Source organism: Neophocaena asiaeorientalis, unplaced genomic scaffold (genome assembly GCF_003031525.2).
Source record: "Neophocaena asiaeorientalis asiaeorientalis breed wild unplaced genomic scaffold, Neophocaena_asiaeorientalis_V1.1 scaffold828, whole genome shotgun sequence".
In the NCBI taxonomy this organism is placed as follows: Eukaryota; Metazoa; Chordata; class Mammalia; order Artiodactyla; family Phocoenidae; genus Neophocaena; species Neophocaena asiaeorientalis.
In genome coordinates, this window is record NW_020175443.1 from 1505025 (window position 1) to 1523244 (window position 18220).

General features: G+C 54.5%; 1 protein-coding gene across 4 annotated transcripts in view; it reads left to right on the top strand.

Moving 5' to 3' along the window:
- TCN2 (transcobalamin 2) overlaps positions 1-17795 on the top strand; it is a 37305-nt gene extending 19510 nt beyond the window's left edge. The window contains exons 4-13 of one of the 4 annotated variants that reach the window (XM_024767941.1): positions 202-418; positions 778-932; positions 7632-7824; positions 8564-8721; positions 9717-9878; positions 11112-11284; positions 11410-11596; positions 12432-12603; positions 14982-15097; positions 17223-17795. In XM_024767941.1, the coding sequence (XP_024623709.1) occupies positions 869-932; positions 7632-7824; positions 8564-8721; positions 9717-9878; positions 11112-11284; positions 11410-11596; positions 12432-12603; positions 14982-15097; positions 17223-17284 (1287 nt within the window). In that variant the 5' untranslated portion in view covers positions 202-418; positions 778-868 and the 3' untranslated portion in view covers positions 17285-17795. Of the gene's footprint in view, positions 1-201; positions 419-777; positions 933-3901; positions 4109-4467; positions 4623-7631; positions 7825-8563; positions 8722-9716; positions 9879-11111; positions 11285-11409; positions 11597-12431; positions 12604-14981; positions 15098-17222 lie in introns of those variants that run through there. The other 3 variants (XM_024767940.1, XM_024767944.1, XM_024767943.1) reach the window with 3 other exon arrangements.
- The last annotated feature ends 425 nt before the right edge of the window (positions 17796-18220 follow it).

The following is an 18220-nucleotide window of genomic DNA, read 5'->3' on the forward strand; positions in this document are numbered from 1 at the left end:
AACACAGCACCTCCAGAGCTAACTCTTGGACATAGATTCTCCTGTGGGCCTAGGCAGGTGGGGAATCCTTTGTTCTCTCTCCTCCTTGAAGAGAGTTTTTTTAGGTTACTTTCCTAGTCCTGACAAGTGGCCCTGCTAACCATGGCTTTGTGTCTCAGATGATTAAGTCTTGTTTGTTAAATGGCTTTGTTTTGTCTCCAGGAGGCTCCCAGCTTTCTGGTCGGCTGAGAAAACTGGCCTGTCTGGTCCGGTTTGGCTGCACTCCACACACCCCCACCCCCACCCCACCGCCGGGGCGGGCCGGCAGAGAACAGCTGACTCCAGCCGCTGCTCATGTGACCGTCACAGCTCCCTGTCCTGCTCCCTGTCCCAGGCCAGGGTGGACACTTTCAGGGGCTCCTTCTGGGAGGGGTACCAGGTAGGCACCCCAGCCCTGCCCGTCCACCGCTGGAACAGCCAAGGGGATACAGGACAGGAGTGGTCGGACAGACTTGGGCAGATCAGAAGTCAGACCTCCTGCACGGGTCCAGGGCTCTTTGGGCAGCAGGGACAGAATGTGGTTGGCTTCGCAATGTCGCACACCACCGCTGCTTGCCCTCCCCCTCCCCCTGTCCCCGACCTCCAGGAAGGCCTGCTCTGCCCTGCCCTTGCTTCCTCTGTTCTTTGGCCTTCCTTTCCCCTCAGCTACAGACCTCTTCCCCTTTCTCTCTGCTGACGTAGCAGCGTGCCGCCAGGGCGTGGAGGGATTAATCAGTGACAGGAGGCTGCCTCTTTCAGAGCAGTGACTGCTGTGGTCAGGAGAGCCTCTGCCAGGCCAGCCCTAGGAATCTGTCCTGCTCCCCGCCTGCTGCTTACCCCTGCTCCTGCCATGGGGTGCCTTGGGGCCCTCCTCTTCCTGCTTGGGGGCCTGGGAGCTCTCGCCCAGATCTGCGGTGAGTACCTGGATCTACGTGCCTCTTGCCTGCTGGGTCCTTAGGAGAGAGGACCATCTTGTCCAAGCCCCTCATTATATAGCTGGAGAAACAGGCTCAGATGTGTGTGTGTGGCAGGGATGACTTAGCTGCCCCTCTGGGCTCCCACAGCAGTTTGGACTTAGCTGGACCTCAGTGTTGTAGCACATTGTATTGAGATGAATTGTATGTCTGACTCTCCGCCAGACAAGATCACTTCCATTAATTCAGTCATTTGTTCATTTATTCATTCAATACACATTGCTTGAGCCTTCTCTGTGCCAGGCACCATGTTAGGCTTTGGGGAAAGAACAAAGAGCAAGACAGGTCTCCCCCGCTCCCTCCTAGAGCTTCCATTCTAGTGAAGGGGATGGTGGTCAAGAGGCAAGTCAGTGCTGTGTTGGGGGCTGTGATGAGTGCCAAAGGAAGCCCAAGGCCTGGAGAGGGTGGGGGAATGCCAATTCAGGGAGAAGGGGTGGGAAGGATTTCCAAGGACCAGGGAGTGATGCAGGAACTAAGACCTAAAAGAGGAAAAGGAGCTGGCAAGGAAAGGAGTGAGGGGCGGGCACCCTGGCAGAGGGAAAGCTAGCGTGTGGAGACCCTGGCGGGTCACGGTGGCGGCAAGGCGTTTGCTTTACATTCCATACAGGGGCCTGCCTGCTCCGGTGCTCCTGGGAGTATCTCGGGAACTCTTGGGACCTGTCTGGGAGTTGGAGCGCATAGGCTCAGGGCTGCTTGTGCCCCGGAGCCCCACGGGAAGCAGAGGCAGGAAGGGAAGGTGGGCCGCCCGCCTCTCTTCATTCCTGGTCGTTCTCTGCCCACAGCGTTTTGCTCTGCCTACACCAGCAGGGTCTCCTGTGACCCTTGCAGAAACCGAGAGGCAGGTTCAGTCGTGTGTAGATGACTCATGAAGCAGTCAAGGGTTGAAGGGGCCAGGTGACCTGCCCAAGGCGCCCCAGCTTTCCAGGACTTTGCTGGACTCAGTTCTCAGAACTCCAGGTCACGGTCTTCCCTGGGCACCAGGAGCCTCCCGCCTGGCGTGTTCCACAAGTGCCACCAGACCACTCAGCGCTTGGCTCTTGGTTCCTGTCCAGGCAGTCCCCAGGGGAGACCCAGCACCCTCAGCGGGTATGAACCTTTCAACAATTGGTCCATAGGCCTGACCCCAAAAGAGCCCTGGACTGGGTTCGGGGGTGCAGCCCACTGCTGCTGGGCCATTTAGTCACTCCCAGTCTCATTCACTCACTTGTAAAATGGGCTAAGAATGCTCCCCTGCCTTCCTCCTTGGTGTGATGCAAGGATCCCACCACCTGCTTTACCAGGTTTAAGCCCTGTGTGGCTGTGAAACTGACACAGATCTGCACTAGTGCCCATGCAGGGTGAGCTTCCGTGCTTCCTCTTGTCAAAGCCAGTCCTCAGCTGGCAGAGCTGGGCGGCCCTGTGAGCTGGAGACCCTGAGGGGAGGGAGCTCGCCCAGGCTCAATTTTATTACCCCGGGTGAATCTTAGCAGCTCCTTCCTGCTAAGGAAGCCGAACTGTGTTTACCTACCTCTCTTTACAGCACCAGCTCCTCTTCCTATCCTGCTAATCCCAGGGCTGACTCACCTGCTGGAGGTCAGAGCCCAAGGTGGGAGCGGGGCTCCCTCTCCAGTTTGAAGAAAAGGGAGAGGAAAAGAGAACTGTGGAGGGAGAGATAAGGAGAGAGACAGGCTGAGAGATGGAGAGAATAAGATAGATCCAGAGAGAGAGAGAGAGAGAGAGAGAGAGAGAGAGAAGTAGGGGAAAAAAGAAATCCCAGTAAAAAAGTACAAGTAATAGTCACTCACACAGCATGGTTATCGGGACACTTTACAGTTGTTGTAACGTGACCTTGGGAGAAATAATGTTTCCTTTTTACATTGCAGCTGGCTTTGTCCGTGCCTGTCTGGACAGGCAAACTTTTACCTGCTCATTCCAAGCTAATCTTTACTTTCTAGCTATAGACCCCCAAACAGAAGTCCTGAACCAAATGATTTAGTCGTTTTTCTTTTTCACTTCCCCTGACTGCATTACCTGAAACAGTCCAGTTCCACCCCCAATCAGTCACTCTGTTTCTGATAGCTATGGAAATGCACCTCGTCCCCACTGGTCACTGTGGTACATTCGAGTCCTCAGGGATCAGAGGTGACTCTCCCAAGGAAGCTGCTTCTCACCAGAGGCTGCTGTCCTGGAGATGGCAGGAAACAGAATCATTGCCACTGGCCACAGGCAGAGGGTTGGGGAGCGGGGCAGTCCCATCCCAAACCAAGGCAGCTCCATTGCCCACAAATTTCCAAGGCCCCCGTGGAAGTCTGAACCCAAGAACCTGCAGAAGTTGGGCCTCTAGCTGGCATCCCTCCTTCTCTGGAACTTCACCCTGATGGGCCATGCCCAGCCTCCTTGCACTAGACGATCTAATTTTATATTTATAAGGTACTTCCGTAAACAGATGCAGTCTCTATTTATTTATGTCTGTATTTATTGGCTTGTGATAAGTCAGGCACAAAACTGGATTATCTTGAAAGACTGAACTGTGGCAATTTGCCATAAAATTATTTCAATAAAAATTTTATTTAGAAGTGATTAGAGATGTTTTAAGGTCATAACATCTTCACAAGTTGAGCTGGAAGGGAGCTTAATTAGAATGATCTTCTCCAACCCTTTCAGCTCACACAGGAGAAACTCTTTCAAACTCAGAGAGGTTAAGTCACCTGGCCAAGGTAACACAGCACCTCCAGAGCTAACTCTTGGACATAGATTCTCCTGTGGGCCTAGGCAGGTGGGGAATCCTTTGTTCTCTCTCCTCCTTGAAGAGAGTTTTTTTAGGTTACTTTCCTAGTCCTGACAAGTGGCCCTGCTAACCATGGCTTTGTGTCTCAGATGATTAAGTCTTGTTTGTTAAATGGCTTTGTTTTGTCTCCAGGAGGCTCCCAGCTTTCTGGTCGGCTGAGAAAACTGGCCTGTCTGGTCCGGTTTGGCTGCACTCCACACACCCCCACCCCCACCCCACCGCCGGGGCGGGCCGGCAGAGAACAGCTGACTCCAGCCGCTGCTCATGTGACCGTCACAGCTCCCTGTCCTGCTCCCTGTCCCAGGCCAGGGTGGACACTTTCAGGGGCTCCTTCTGGGAGGGGTACCAGGTAGGCACCCCAGCCCTGCCCGTCCACCGCTGGAACAGCCAAGGGGATACAGGACAGGAGTGGTCGGACAGACTTGGGCAGATCAGAAGTCAGACCTCCTGCACGGGTCCAGGGCTCTTTGGGCAGCAGGGACAGAATGTGGTTGGCTTCGCAATGTCGCACACCACCGCTGCTTGCCCTCCCCCTCCCCCTGTCCCCGACCTCCAGGAAGGCCTGCTCTGCCCTGCCCTTGCTTCCTCTGTTCTTTGGCCTTCCTTTCCCCTCAGCTACAGACCTCTTCCCCTTTCTCTCTGCTGACGTAGCAGCGTGCCGCCAGGGCGTGGAGGGATTAATCAGTGACAGGAGGCTGCCTCTTTCAGAGCAGTGACTGCTGTGGTCAGGAGAGCCTCTGCCAGGCCAGCCCTAGGAATCTGTCCTGCTCCCCGCCTGCTGCTTACCCCTGCTCCTGCCATGGGGTGCCTTGGGGCCCTCCTCTTCCTGCTTGGGGGCCTGGGAGCTCTCGCCCAGATCTGCGGTGAGTACCTGGATCTACGTGCCTCTTGCCTGCTGGGTCCTTAGGAGAGAGGACCATCTTGTCCAAGCCCCTCATTATATAGCTGGAGAAACAGGCTCAGATGTGTGTGTGTGGCAGGGATGACTTAGCTGCCCCTCTGGGCTCCCACAGCAGTTTGGACTTAGCTGGACCTCAGTGTTGTAGCACATTGTATTGAGATGAATTGTATGTCTGACTCTCCGCCAGACAAGATCACTTCCATTAATTCAGTCATTTGTTCATTTATTCATTCAATACACATTGCTTGAGCCTTCTCTGTGCCAGGCACCATGTTAGGCTTTGGGGAAAGAACAAAGAGCAAGACAGGTCTCCCCCGCTCCCTCCTAGAGCTTCCATTCTAGTGAAGGGGATGGTGGTCAAGAGGCAAGTCAGTGCTGTGTTGGGGGCTGTGATGAGTGCCAAAGGAAGCCCAAGGCCTGGAGAGGGTGGGGGAATGCCAATTCAGGGAGAAGGGGTGGGAAGGATTTCCAAGGACCAGGGAGTGATGCAGGAACTAAGACCTAAAAGAGGAAAAGGAGCTGGCAAGGAAAGGAGTGAGGGGCGGGCACCCTGGCAGAGGGAAAGCTAGCGTGTGGAGACCCTGGCGGGTCACGGTGGCGGCAAGGCGTTTGCTTTACATTCCATACAGGGGCCTGCCTGCTCCGGTGCTCCTGGGAGTATCTCGGGAACTCTTGGGACCTGTCTGGGAGTTGGAGCGCATAGGCTCAGGGCTGCTTGTGCCCCGGAGCCCCACGGGAAGCAGAGGCAGGAAGGGAAGGTGGGCCGCCCGCCTCTCTTCATTCCTGGTCGTTCTCTGCCCACAGCGTTTTGCTCTGCCTACACCAGCAGGGTCTCCTGTGACCCTTGCAGAAACCGAGAGGCAGGTTCAGTCGTGTGTAGATGACTCATGAAGCAGTCAAGGGTTGAAGGGGCCAGGTGACCTGCCCAAGGCGCCCCAGCTTTCCAGGACTTTGCTGGACTCAGTTCTCAGAACTCCAGGTCACGGTCTTCCCTGGGCACCAGGAGCCTCCCGCCTGGCGTGTTCCACAAGTGCCACCAGACCACTCAGCGCTTGGCTCTTGGTTCCTGTCCAGGCAGTCCCCAGGGGAGACCCAGCACCCTCAGCGGGTATGAACCTTTCAACAATTGGTCCATAGGCCTGACCCCAAAAGAGCCCTGGACTGGGTTCGGGGGTGCAGCCCACTGCTGCTGGGCCATTTAGTCACTCCCAGTCTCATTCACTCACTTGTAAAATGGGCTAAGAATGCTCCCCTGCCTTCCTCCTTGGTGTGATGCAAGGATCCCACCACCTGCTTTACCAGGTTTAAGCCCTGTGTGGCTGTGAAACTGACACAGATCTGCACTAGTGCCCATGCAGGGTGAGCTTCCGTGCTTCCTCTTGTCAAAGCCAGTCCTCAGCTGGCAGAGCTGGGCGGCCCTGTGAGCTGGAGACCCTGAGGGGAGGGAGCTCGCCCAGGCTCAATTTTATTACCCCGGGTGAATCTTAGCAGCTCCTTCCTGCTAAGGAAGCCGAACTGTGTTTACCTACCTCTCTTTACAGCACCAGCTCCTCTTCCTATCCTGCTAATCCCAGGGCTGACTCACCTGCTGGAGGTCAGAGCCCAAGGTGGGAGCGGGGCTCCCTCTCCAGTTTGAAGAAAAGGGAGAGGAAAAGAGAACTGTGGAGGGAGAGATAAGGAGAGAGACAGGCTGAGAGATGGAGAGAATAACAGAGAGAGAGAGAGAGAGAGAGAGAGAGAGAGAGAGAGAGAGAGATTCCTACAGAAATGGGGGCAGGCACACAGAAAAGCACTGAGAAAGAGAAAGGAAAAGAGAAACAGCCCCCTCCCCAGTTCCTTTGCTCCATCCCCTGGGGGGGGCGACCTGCCCAGCAGCTGGAGCCCCACAGCAACTGGGAGGCAGTAAGTGGGGAAAAGTCTAAAGTGGCTCCAAGGCCACCTACTCAGCTCAGGTTCCCTCCCTGCGGGAGGAAAGCGCCAGTCAGCTGGAGCTGGGAAACACCCCTAAGGGCTTCTGCTTCCCTCGTGGGTAAATCCCGAAGCACACAGATAAATGGTCGCAAAGGATGATGGCTTTCTAACAATTCACCTCACAATCTCAGGTCCTTTTCACCTAAACTGAGGGGGCAGGAAAGTTATTCTGAGATCTGCCCAGAGGAAGTTCACCAGGCAGCCCCAGTTAGCCAGTGGGCAGGCTGCAGTGTTTTTGTTTTTTTTTTAATTGGAATATAGTTGATTTACAGTGCTGTGTTAGTTCCAGTTATACAGCAAAGTGAATCAGTTATACATATATATCCACGTTTTTTGAAGATTCTTTCCCCATATAGGTCATTACAGAGTATTGAGTAGAGCTCCCTGTGCTATACAGTAGGTCCTTATTACTTATCTATTCTATATATAGTAGTGTGTATATGTCAGTCCCAGTCTCCTAATTTATCCACCCCTCTTCACCCCTGGTAACCATAGGTTTGTTTTCTACATCTGTGACTCTATTTCTGTTTGAAAACTGGCTCTGTAACCTGCTCCCAGTGTGAGTTGAAGTTTTTGTAAATGGGTGGAACACTCCCACAACTTTGGACTTCTGTTTCCTCTTGTGTGCAATGCAGTGATGACGGTACCTACGTCACAGGGCTGGCCTGAGGACTGAGGGAGGTGGGGTGCAGTGCCTGCGGCACCCCATGCCGCTCGGCATCCAGTCTCTCTGTCACTCCTGATGGGCAGAGTGGCTGCCTGGCACCCGCTTCCTCTGCCCTGGGCCCACCAGCTCTCCCTGGCCCACTCCGGCCACTCTTTCAGGATACCGGCTTTTCCCGTTACCGCTGCCTCTCGTTACAGTCGGACTCCCGCATATGAGTAGGGTGTGTGCCAAGTGACAGTAAGGTGGGGATGTTTATTCCCTGGAGAAGACCCTGGTAAGGTGTCACTGTTGGCATGGCCCTGCGACCTCACTTGGCCTGTTCTCTTTCCTAAGAAATAACAGAGGTGGACAGCACGCTGGTGGAGAGGCTGGGCCAGCGCCTCTTGCCCTGGATGGACCGGCTCTCCCCGGAGCAGCTGAACCCCAGTATCTACGTGGGCCTGCGCCTCTCCAGCCTGCAGGCTGGGGCCAAGGAAGCCCACTACCTGCACAGCCTCAAGCTCAGCTACCAGCAGAGCCTCCTGAGGTCTGGCCATGCTCTCTCTCCTCTTTTCCCCATGGCGTACTCCACATCCTAAGAGACAGGAGATCTGTGTTCCAGTTTGGGCCTGTCACTGCTTTGTTGGGAGACCTTAGGGCAAGTTTCATCTCCTCTGGGCCTTTCTCCATCTGTGGAATGGGGTTGGTCCGACTAGACTGGAGATGCCAATCCGGGGCCCTTGGGTGGCTACTGTACCCTCCGGTACCTGAGGCAGACATTACTAATCCATGGCCACACTCTTTCATACTGAGCCCAACAGCAGTATTGGACTATCCGTGCTCCCTTTCCAGGGGGCATTAAGAGGAAGCCTGTTCTGAGGTCCAGCACAGGAGTCTGAATGAGAGGTGAAGGGTCAGGACCACCACGGAGCATCTCCTGCTTGGACTCCCTCTTGAGAAGTGGATGCAGGGCAGGGAGAGGAAAGAAAGGGGAGAGTGTATGGGTGAAGTGTGACCAAAATGGTGGGGCAAACAGGTCATTTGGATGCAAGAGCCCTCAGAGTTTATCCTTGAGTTTAATTTCTCATCTTTATGAAATAAGCGTGACATACACAACTTACATAACTGACTACATCTGCTTTTGGCAGGTCTTGGAAACGTTCCAACTGTTAGGATTTTTTTCCGCTTCGTAGTGGTGGTGGTGGGGCACCCCAAGCCAGGCTTACCAGGGTGGCACTTTCTCACTGAAGTGTTGTTAACTGGCGTTGTCCTATGTCTGCCTCCAGCAATGACAACAGTGACTCCGAGGCCAAGCCCTCCATGGGCCAGCTGGCCCTCTACCTGCTCGCTCTCCGGGCCAACTGCGAGTTTGTTGGAGGCCGCAAGGGGGACAGGCTGGTCTCACAGCTGAAGCGATTCCTGGAGGACGAGAAGGGGGCCATTGGTGAGGAGGCGAGGTCTGCCGGGCTGGGGGAGGGCACATCAGACAACATTGTCTGGTGAAACGTCTACATCAGAACTTTGGGTTTTCTCCCCAGGCCTCTTTCCTGCCCTCCATTCTGCCTGTCTCCATATCTGCTAGAGGCTTGGGCCTGTCCCGTAGCCATTCTTGATCAAGCCTTTCCTGCATTCCACATACACTCTGTTGGCAAGCCCTGCTGCTCACCCACCAAGACTGACCTGATTACCCCTCTCTGGGACAGCTGCACAGCCTCCCTACTACTCACTCCTTACCTCTCTCCACTAACTTTCCTGCCTCCTACCTCAATCTGGCACACACAGAGCGAGCCTTTAAATATAAATCTGATCTTGTTAGTGCTGCTTAAATCCTCCAGCAGCTGCTGCCTGCTGTGTTCACAGCCCTCAGGCCCAGCCCTGCCCACCCACCCTCTGGCTCACCCACTCACCCGCCCCTCCGTGGGCTCCGGCCACCGTGGCCTTCTCTCAGCTCACAAACCAGCGTCTTGACATATGTCCCCTCTATCTGGAAGGTTTCCTTCCCCTTCTAGCTCACTCCTACTCCACCTTTACCTCTCCCCCGCCCTTTCTCCCCAGCATCCCTGACTCAGAGAATCCTTCCCCGACTCCCCAGCTACTCAAAGACCTCTGTTATTTGGCCACGTGGACCTCGGTCCACAGTTCAGTTATAATCACGATCTCGTGAGCGTGGGTTGTGTTATTTCCAGAGGCCCTGGCTGCACTGTGCCTGGCCTGTCATCACTGTTCATACCTCCAAGCACAGCGCCTGACACTTAGTGGGGTTTCAGCAAGTATGAGTCAAGGGAATGAAGGAAAGATGGATCCCACGACCCAAAGGACGGTGTTGGGAAGTACAGGCAATGGGTCCAGTGCTGGCTGTGCTGGTTGCTGGGAGGGGACAGAAAGGTCACCCCTCAAGCCCAGCATGACAGCCCCACCCCGTGGTTTTCTCCCTCCCAGGGCATAATCACCAGGGCCACCCTCACACCAGCTACTACCAGTACGGCCTGGGCATCCTGGCCCTGTGTGTCCACCAGAAGCGGGTCCATGGCAGCGTGGTGGGCAAGCTCCTGTATGCTGTGGAACACGAACAGCATCTCCAGCAGGGCCACTTCCCTGTGGGTGAGTGGGCCAGACCCTGAAGGCCAGGCTGGCACTCCTCCAACCCCCCGGCCCCAAATGAAGGCCTCCACCCCTGGTCCCATGCTCACCTTTCCTTGGGACCCCTCCTATCGAGTCCACTAGGAGCGCAATGGTGAGGGTTTGTTGTGGTGCAAGGGCTGCGAGCCAGCGCTGGGGCTGGACTGGCTTCCTGATCCCATCCTCCATCACATACTTACTGTAGGTCACCCTGGACAGATCAGCTGGCCTTTCTGGCTCAGCTTCTCTGGTAAAATAACACCCCAGCAGCATCTCAGTAAAAGATGCTTTACATGTAAAGGGCATAGCATGGTGCCCAGCATGGAGAAAGTTCTGGATACACGGCTATGATGTTCTCATCAAATGAGCTGAGAGGCCTGACGCCTGGATACTGGATCTGCTTCCTCACTGTGTGACCTTGGGTTTCCAGTGCCCTTTCTTGTCATCATGATTGCAAGGTCTCTTCTAGGCCTGGCTGTGTTCTGTGAGTGTGTGTGCCTCGCATAGGGCGGGGTAGGATGGAGTAGGTTGGAGGTGGGGAGGGTAGGTACCCCGAGAGAAGAAGGCAGCAGGGCCCCTGCCAGCAGAGAGCTTGTTCTGCCTCAGAGGCTTATAGAAAACCCACTGTGGACACATTAAATCATCCCAGGGTGGGGAGCTTAAAACGCCCCAGGGCCCAAGCAGCTCCCTGGACCTAATAAACCAGACCACCTGGGGGTGGACCCAGGCACCTGCTCCTTTAATAATCTCCTGGTGAGGAATTCACTGGCGGTCCAGTGGTTGGGACTCTGTGCTTTCACTGCCGAGGGCCCAGGTTTGAGCCCTGGTTGGAGAACTAAGATCCCACAAGCTGTGTAGCACGGCCAGAAAAAAAAGAAAAAAAAAAAAAGAAAAATCAAACAAATTCCCCTGGTGATTCTAAAGTGCAGGCCTGTTTGGGAACAAGTGTGTAGGCTAAAGTCCTCTTGGCCCTCCCTCCTCCAGTCTCTCTCCCCAACCTCTAACCCCCAGGCAGCAGACAGGGATATGGTGACCACCCATCCCAGTTTGCCATCCTGGAAACTAGGAAGACTAGGCTGTTGGTCCCCCTAGCTGGTGGAAACTTTCTGAAATGCTGCTCTGACCATATTGTCCCCCTACCTCCAGCCCTCCTGTGGCTGCCCATTGCCCCAGGGTCCTGCCCGGGCTGACCCCACTTGGCTCTGTCCCTTGTAGACACACTGGCCATGGCAGGCTTGGCCTTCTCCTGTCTGAAGCTATCCAACCTCAACCCCAGTCAGAGAAACCGGATCACTGTGGCCCTCGGGAGAGTGCAAGAGAAGATCCTAAAGGCCCAGACCCTAGAGGGCCACTTTGGGAATGTCTACAGCACCCCTCTGGCACTGCAGGTGGGAAGGAGAGTCTGGGCTGGGCTCCACCCTGGTGGCTGGTGGGAGGTGGACTGGTGGGATGCTGGAAGACCTGGCCCCTCCCCGCTGGCTGACCCACCTCCTCTTTGCCATTCCATCACCAGTTGCTGATGGCCTCCCTTAGGCCCACGGTGGAGCTGGGCACAGCATGCCTCAAGGCCAAGGCTGCTCTGTTGGCCAGCCTACAGCACAAGGCCTTCCAGAACCCTCTCATGATTTCTCAGCTGCTGCCCATCCTGAACCAGAAGAGCTATGTGGATCTCATCTCTCCAGACTGTGAGGCACCAAGAGGTAGCCGGGCCTTTCATAGAAACCCTGCTCTTTTCAATCTGCAATGAGGTCTGCCTGTCCCAGGAAGGGAACTTGCTCCATCTTGATTTGCTGAGTCAACAGGGGTTTGCAGGTGTGCATGGGACACACGGGCAGCTAAAATGCAGTCACAGATGCTAGAAGCTCACAGTGTGGGGAGGGAGATATAAAATGGTGAGCTCTGGGCAGGCCATGAATCTCCAGCCCCTTGTGTGATACCCAGTACAGAAGTGTTCGAACGAGTGAATGGCAAGAGACACATTTTTGTTAGCTCTGATACATCATAATGAGTCCCAGTTAGCTGCTTGAATCAGGGCTTCATCTGGGGGAGGGACTGGGGTGGGTGGGTGAGATTTGCCAGTGGAGAAGAGGGGAGGAAAGGCAGAGCAGGGAGGGGGCAGCAAGGGCAAAGGCTCAGAGGTGTACAAGACTGGAGTTGGGCGGAAGGGTCTCACTAAAGAGTGGGGTTTGAGAGAATGTGCTGGAGTGGCAGGCAGGAGGGTGAAAAGGAGGGGAGGCCCTCAGAGATAACATGTATGTTCTAGAAAGAACCCTGGGTGGGGGGTGCTTGTGGCAGAGAGGTGGGAGGGGGGTACTAGAGGCAGAAAAACCAGTGAGGGGCCTGACCTTGGGTGGCGAGGGTGGTGGGAGCTGAGGGACAGGGGAGGCTGGGAAGGCAGCCAGGTGGTGGTGGTGTTGACCGGAATGGGACCGAGGGGAAGGAGGAGGTCTCAAGTGTCTTCCAGAGAAGAAAGGAGGACTAAGGCCTGGCCCGCTGCCCTCAGATCAGCTGCCCCTTCCCCTCTCCCTGGCACAGTCCTGTTGGAGCCAGCTACGGAGACCCCTTCACAGACCCAAGTCCCAGAGTTCATCCATGTCACGCTGAAGGTCTCCAGCATCTTTCCTTCGTATAGACACTCCGTCTCTGTCCCTGTCAGCTCCTCTTTGGAAGATGTCCTGAAGAAGGCCCAGGAGCACAGCAGATTCAGGTGAGACTGCCCCCCCCACCCCCCACATCTCCCAGCCCTCACCCGACTCGACCCCACATCCCCAAAATGGGACATGGATGGGGCAAGGGATGGAGAGAGGGTTCCCTTGGGAGAGGCCCGGGCTCTCTTCCACCTTCTCCGCTGCTGACTCACCCACGCTGTGGCGGAAACAGGCATCATGATTAGGAGAGCAGGCTCCCGAGGCAAACCCTCCACATCTGGAATCCCAGCTCCGCCGCTGTCCAGCTAGGGACCAGGCCAGTTATTTTCCTGCAGCTCATGAGGATGGCAGTTGTGCTCCCCGCATCCACCAGAGACCATGCAGGAGTCCAGGAATTAGTGCACAGAGAGGACATGGTACATGCTTTTTGTGTGCAGGGTCCCGCACTTAGAAATGCTCGATACATGTTAGCTTTCAGAAGAATAAGAATTTTTATTATCAAACGATCTTGGTCTAATCCCTGTGATTATTTAATTACCTGGGCAACAAGCCCTCTGCAGAATGTGGAGGTGGGACAACAGCCTTAAACTTGCTTCTCACCCTGAGATTTGACCGATCTGAGGACAAGCATTTCCAGAGCACTGCTCTGTGCCAGCTGTGTCTGTGCCTAAATGAGATGGGAGGGATCACCAATGGGGATCTGGCCCAGAGAATGAGTACCTTCACCAGACCCCACTAGACCCCAGACTTCTCTTCTAGAAAAATGTGCCTCAGTTTGAGAGGGTCCCAATTTCCGTCCCCAACTGGAGCCCCCAAAGGACAGCATCCTGCTGCCAGGGAGGACCCACAGCTGGCACCTTGGGGTCATCTGGGGCAGGGAATTTCAGGCCAGAGATATGCAAAAGCCCCTATAAAGGCTGAAAATTTTCCCAGACCCCCGGTTATTTCTGTAATAATATGACTTAGATGTGTACTAATGTTTACTATTTAAAGTCCTTTCTCTTTTTGGCTCTTAGACGGCTATAAATCCTAAACAGCTTTGCAAATTAAGTACAAAGAAAACTGTGAAACCAATAACATTCAAATAGGGACTGTCTGCCGAGGAGCAGGTGTACACACCAGTGCCAGTGAGCCTGACGTGCTCAGCACTTTCTTGGGTTTGAGCTGCTGTCAGGCGGAGTTTGCACAGGCAGCTGCAGCTTGTACACTCTTCCCTGGCCCCGAACATGCCACTTATTACCAAGCCGACCTCAGTCCTCTGGGGGCCACACACCCTTGGGCACCCTTGGGAGACCTTAGTCCGGCAGGCCCTGGGATTACCTAGAACCTGTTGGTATTCGTGTTTGGATATTGTCATCAAAATGGAAAAAAATTTGAACTTAACATTTTTATTCAGAACTCCAGGACCTCTGAGAAAACGTCAGGGATACCAATCTGAGAAATGATTCTCTTGGTGGTGGAGGGGGTGTGGAGGCGCATTTGAGGCATGTAAGTGCACAGCAGAGAAAGCTGGATTCTAGAAGGAGAGAGAGGAAAAGAGACAGAGAGAGACGGAGAGAAAGAGACAGAAAGAGGAGAGAGAGAAACGGAGAGAGGCCGGTCCAGAGCGGTTCTCCGGGCAGCCATGTGGCCCCGCACTTAAGGGAGGACTGGGGACGGGCTGCTCCCTAAAACCTTCCCTTTGACCAGGTCACCCTGAGGGTATTTCTGTTTCTTAAAACTATGAAAACCCTCCCTCTCTAAGAACAACACCATTGATAAGGAGACAGGAAGGACAGGGCCACAGTGTTTTAAGAGGATCCCTTTGGGGACTTCCCTGGCGGTCCAGTAGTTCAGACTCCAGGCTTCCACTGCAGGGGGTGCGGGTTTGATCCCTGGTCCGGGAACTAGGATCCGGGATCCCTTTGTGTTTGTGGCAGTGGTGTCAGGGAGGGGTGGCGTGAAGAAGGAGTCTCTTGGTTGCAAAAGCCAGGAATCTAATCCAAGCCTCTCTGGTAGTGGGGAGCATGGGGTGTGTACAGTCAGAGAGAAGACTGAGCAACCCAGCCATAAGGATGGGGGTGCCCCTGAGCCACAGAAACTTATGGAACCAGAGACCCAGAGCCACCACTGGGCGTCTCTGCCTCTGTCGTGCCTGTTCCTGCTTCTTTCTCACACTGGCCTCCCTGTCTGTCGTGGGCCGTTGTCAGCTTCTGATTCCCACCCCCTGCAATGTCAGCCCCCAGAGGGGATGCAGTCCCCCGAGTGGGTGGTGTCCTTTGGGCTGGAGAGGAGGTGTGGAGGAGACACCCATGGTGAGGTGGCCCAGGAAGGGTTTGGCTAGCGCTGCCCTGAGAGCGAGGGCAGGACTTGCCTTGTGTGGGTGGTTCTACTTCTGCCCTTGGGTCGAGGGGAGCAAAAGTCACCTTTCCTCCCTCTTTGCCTGTCGCTTTGGTAGGTATGGAACACAGGCCTCCTTGTCAGGCCCCTACCTGACCTCTGTGATGGGGAAGAAAGCTGGGGAACGTGAGTTCTGGCAACTCCTCCGAGCCCCCGACACCCCCCTGCTGCAAGGTGAGTCTGGTGGCCAGCCCCCTCCGGACGTGTCCCCCAGCCCAGCCCTGTCCCAGCACTGAGGCTTTGTCGACTCACGCCAGCTTTCCCCTGAACCTTCCTGGGCCTCAGCCTCAGATAACCACTGATGCTCAAGTTTGCATATAATATATTTAACTGTATTCTGAAGAATTTTTATATACGTTATTGTGGCAACTCTAGGAAAGCAGATAGGCAAAAAAGAAGAAAATTTAAATTGCTCGTAATCCACTACCCAGAAATAACTTCTTTTAACTTTTGGTGTATTTTCTTCCAGATAATTTTTAAAATATGTACGTTTGTTTTTTCATAGAAATGAAGCCATACTCTATAGCAGTGCTCTCTGATAGAAATAAAATGTGAGCCACATGTGTCATTCTAAATTCTGAAGTTGGTGAAACTAACATTAATAATATATCTTATTTAGTCCAATACATCCAAAATATAATTCCAAGATGTAATCAATGCAAAATTATTAATGACATATTTTGCATGCCTGTTTTTTGTACTTTTCAAGTACTCAGTAGCCACATGTGGCTGATGGCTGGCATATCGAATGGCACAGCTCTATATACTGTTTTGCAATTTATTTTTTTCAGCCGTAACATATTGTAGCCATCTTTCTATGTTGCTATATGTAGGTCTTCCCCTTTCTTTGTAATAGCCACATAGGATATCTCATCCAGCAGGGTGCTTTGGGCTGCAAGTAACAGAAATGTAATACAAACTAGCTTCCACGACATCCATTGGCTCATCCATTGGCTCATGTGACCAGATTCCAGTGGGAGCAAGGACTTCAGCCTCAGCCCCACCTTCCTGTGACTCTCCTCCTCTCTTTGCTGGCTTCCTACCTCCAGAGAGGCTACTCTGTGTCTTCCTGGGGCTGCTCCCTTTTATGACTTGGGAAACTTGTCTCTGAATCCCCCTGCAAATGTCTCCTGGCATCCTGAAGGCGGACTTGGGACACAGGCACATTCCTGGACCCATCCCTGTTGCTAGGAGATGGCCCAGGTTCTGCACCCATCATTGGCTAGAGAGAAGGGACCATGGCAAGACTGGCTTAGGCCAATTAGGGCCCAGCCCTGGCATGGAGTGGGATGGGTGGACCACAGCTTATCAACTCCTGCTGGACCTTTAGGGTGTCTCCAGTTTTAACTCTTATGCCCCAAGCTGTCATAAGCATCCCTGAGCATCAGACCAGTTACCAGACAGACTCTTAAGGGTCATCTGTCCCCACTCCTGCTACCTGAAACTTCTAGTGGGCATTTGCCATGGGCCGGGCATTGGGCCAAGTGCTTTACAGAAGGTGGGACTTGCTGAGGGAGCCCAGTAAAAAGCATTCTCTTTTCCTGCCTGGCTTCTGGACAAATGGAGAAATAAAACCAAAAGGTGACAGATGGAGAGACCAGATCTGGCCTCTATTACTGATAAAGGCTGGACAGAGGAGGTAGCCGAGGGGGAGAGCCCAATGGACTCAGCCATGAGGCAGACGTGGGTGGTCGTGTCTTCTACCTACTCCCTTCGACTCCCACTCCAGCAGGAAGCCCACTCCCATGGGCAAAAAGGAGGGCCCGGTTGTTGATATCACTATTATCCTCATTTTAGAAATGGGAACACCAGCATTCAGGTTAAATAACCTGCCCAGAGTCACACCCCTAGTGAGTGCAGAGCTGGGGCTTGACCAAGGTGTCATGCTGGAGCCTGGATTGTCCCTAGTAAGCAAAGGCTCACTTCACTCATGGTCCCCAGACCACACCGAGCAGGTCCCTCTTCCTGATGGCCCTTTGGGGGACTATGAAGACAGTGACCCTGCCGGTCAGGTGTTGTCAGGGTCTCTGGTTCTTTTGGCCCTATGTTGGTTATCTGGCATGCTGTCCCATACCCTCTGGGGGTCCCCCACTGCAAAATGAGCCTGTGGGTCTCAGCGATCCTGAGGTCACAACTGAGTTCAGAGTCTCCAGACTGGCTCTGGACAGGCCCCCAGTCTCCCTCCACCAAGCCCTGAGCCCATCTTACAGACCGTGGCCTCAGGGCAGGGGTCCAGAAGGTGAGGTTGGTGGGGGGAACACTCCGCCCTGTTAACTCCCAGCCCACAATATTTCTGCAGGTATTGCTGACTACAGACCCAGGGATGGAGAAGCCATCGAGCTGAGGCTGGTTGGCTGGTAGACCCCAGGCTCACCACCCCAGCTGCCTCCCACACTTCCTGGGCTTCTGCCCTCCCTCCAGACATCCCTGTAACAGGCACACGCCTGACCCTGCTGCCTCCTCTTGTGCACTTGTCCCCGGATCGCCACAGCCACCACCCCTGCGCGGGTCCTAAACTACCACCCACCCTGGAGCAGGGAGCCCAGCGCCTTCTGCAGCAGGTCTGTCTGCCCACGTCTGGCCCCACCTGGCCCCGCAGGTGTCCCGTGAAGGCCACTCATAGGCTGGAGGGCGTGAGCATCTCAGACTCCTTGGCAGGAGGAGGCCACCGGCCGCTGGCGTTGTGAGTACCGCTTGCTCTGGGATGGGGGTCCCGCAAGGAGAGCTCTGTGGCCCTGACCCTAGCTTTCCACTCTTCACTCCATCGGGGCTGCTGCCCCAGAGCCGACTGCGGCATAGCAGCTGGCGAGGGCTCTGCAGCGCTGCTGTCAGCCCACTTCCAAAGTGATTAAAGAGTTGATAGTGCACATGCCCCAGGGTCCTGATGTCTCATGCTTGGAGCCGGTGCGGGGGCTGGGAGCAGAGGAGGAGGAGAGAGGCCCGTGGGGAGCAGAGGAGGGGAGTGAGCATTCTCCTGGGTACGGGTGGGGGGTGCACGGGAACGGTGCTGGCAGTGGTGACGCTGATTACTGTTCAGGGAGCGTGTACTTGCTGGACGCTCTCTTGCACAACTCTGAGGTTGTTGATGTTTCTGTTTTCCTCTCTGCTTTACAGAGGGAGAGTGTCTGGTGCGGGGGGGGGGGACGTGGCTTAGGAGACGACAGACCTGGCCTGGGGAGGCCTCCTGGTTCCTCCACTCAAACACTGAAAATCAGGGGCTTTCATGATTGTGTCGACTTAAAAAAACAAACAAAAAAAAGCATAACATGAGAGTAGCAAGTTAAGTTTTCTTTGGGG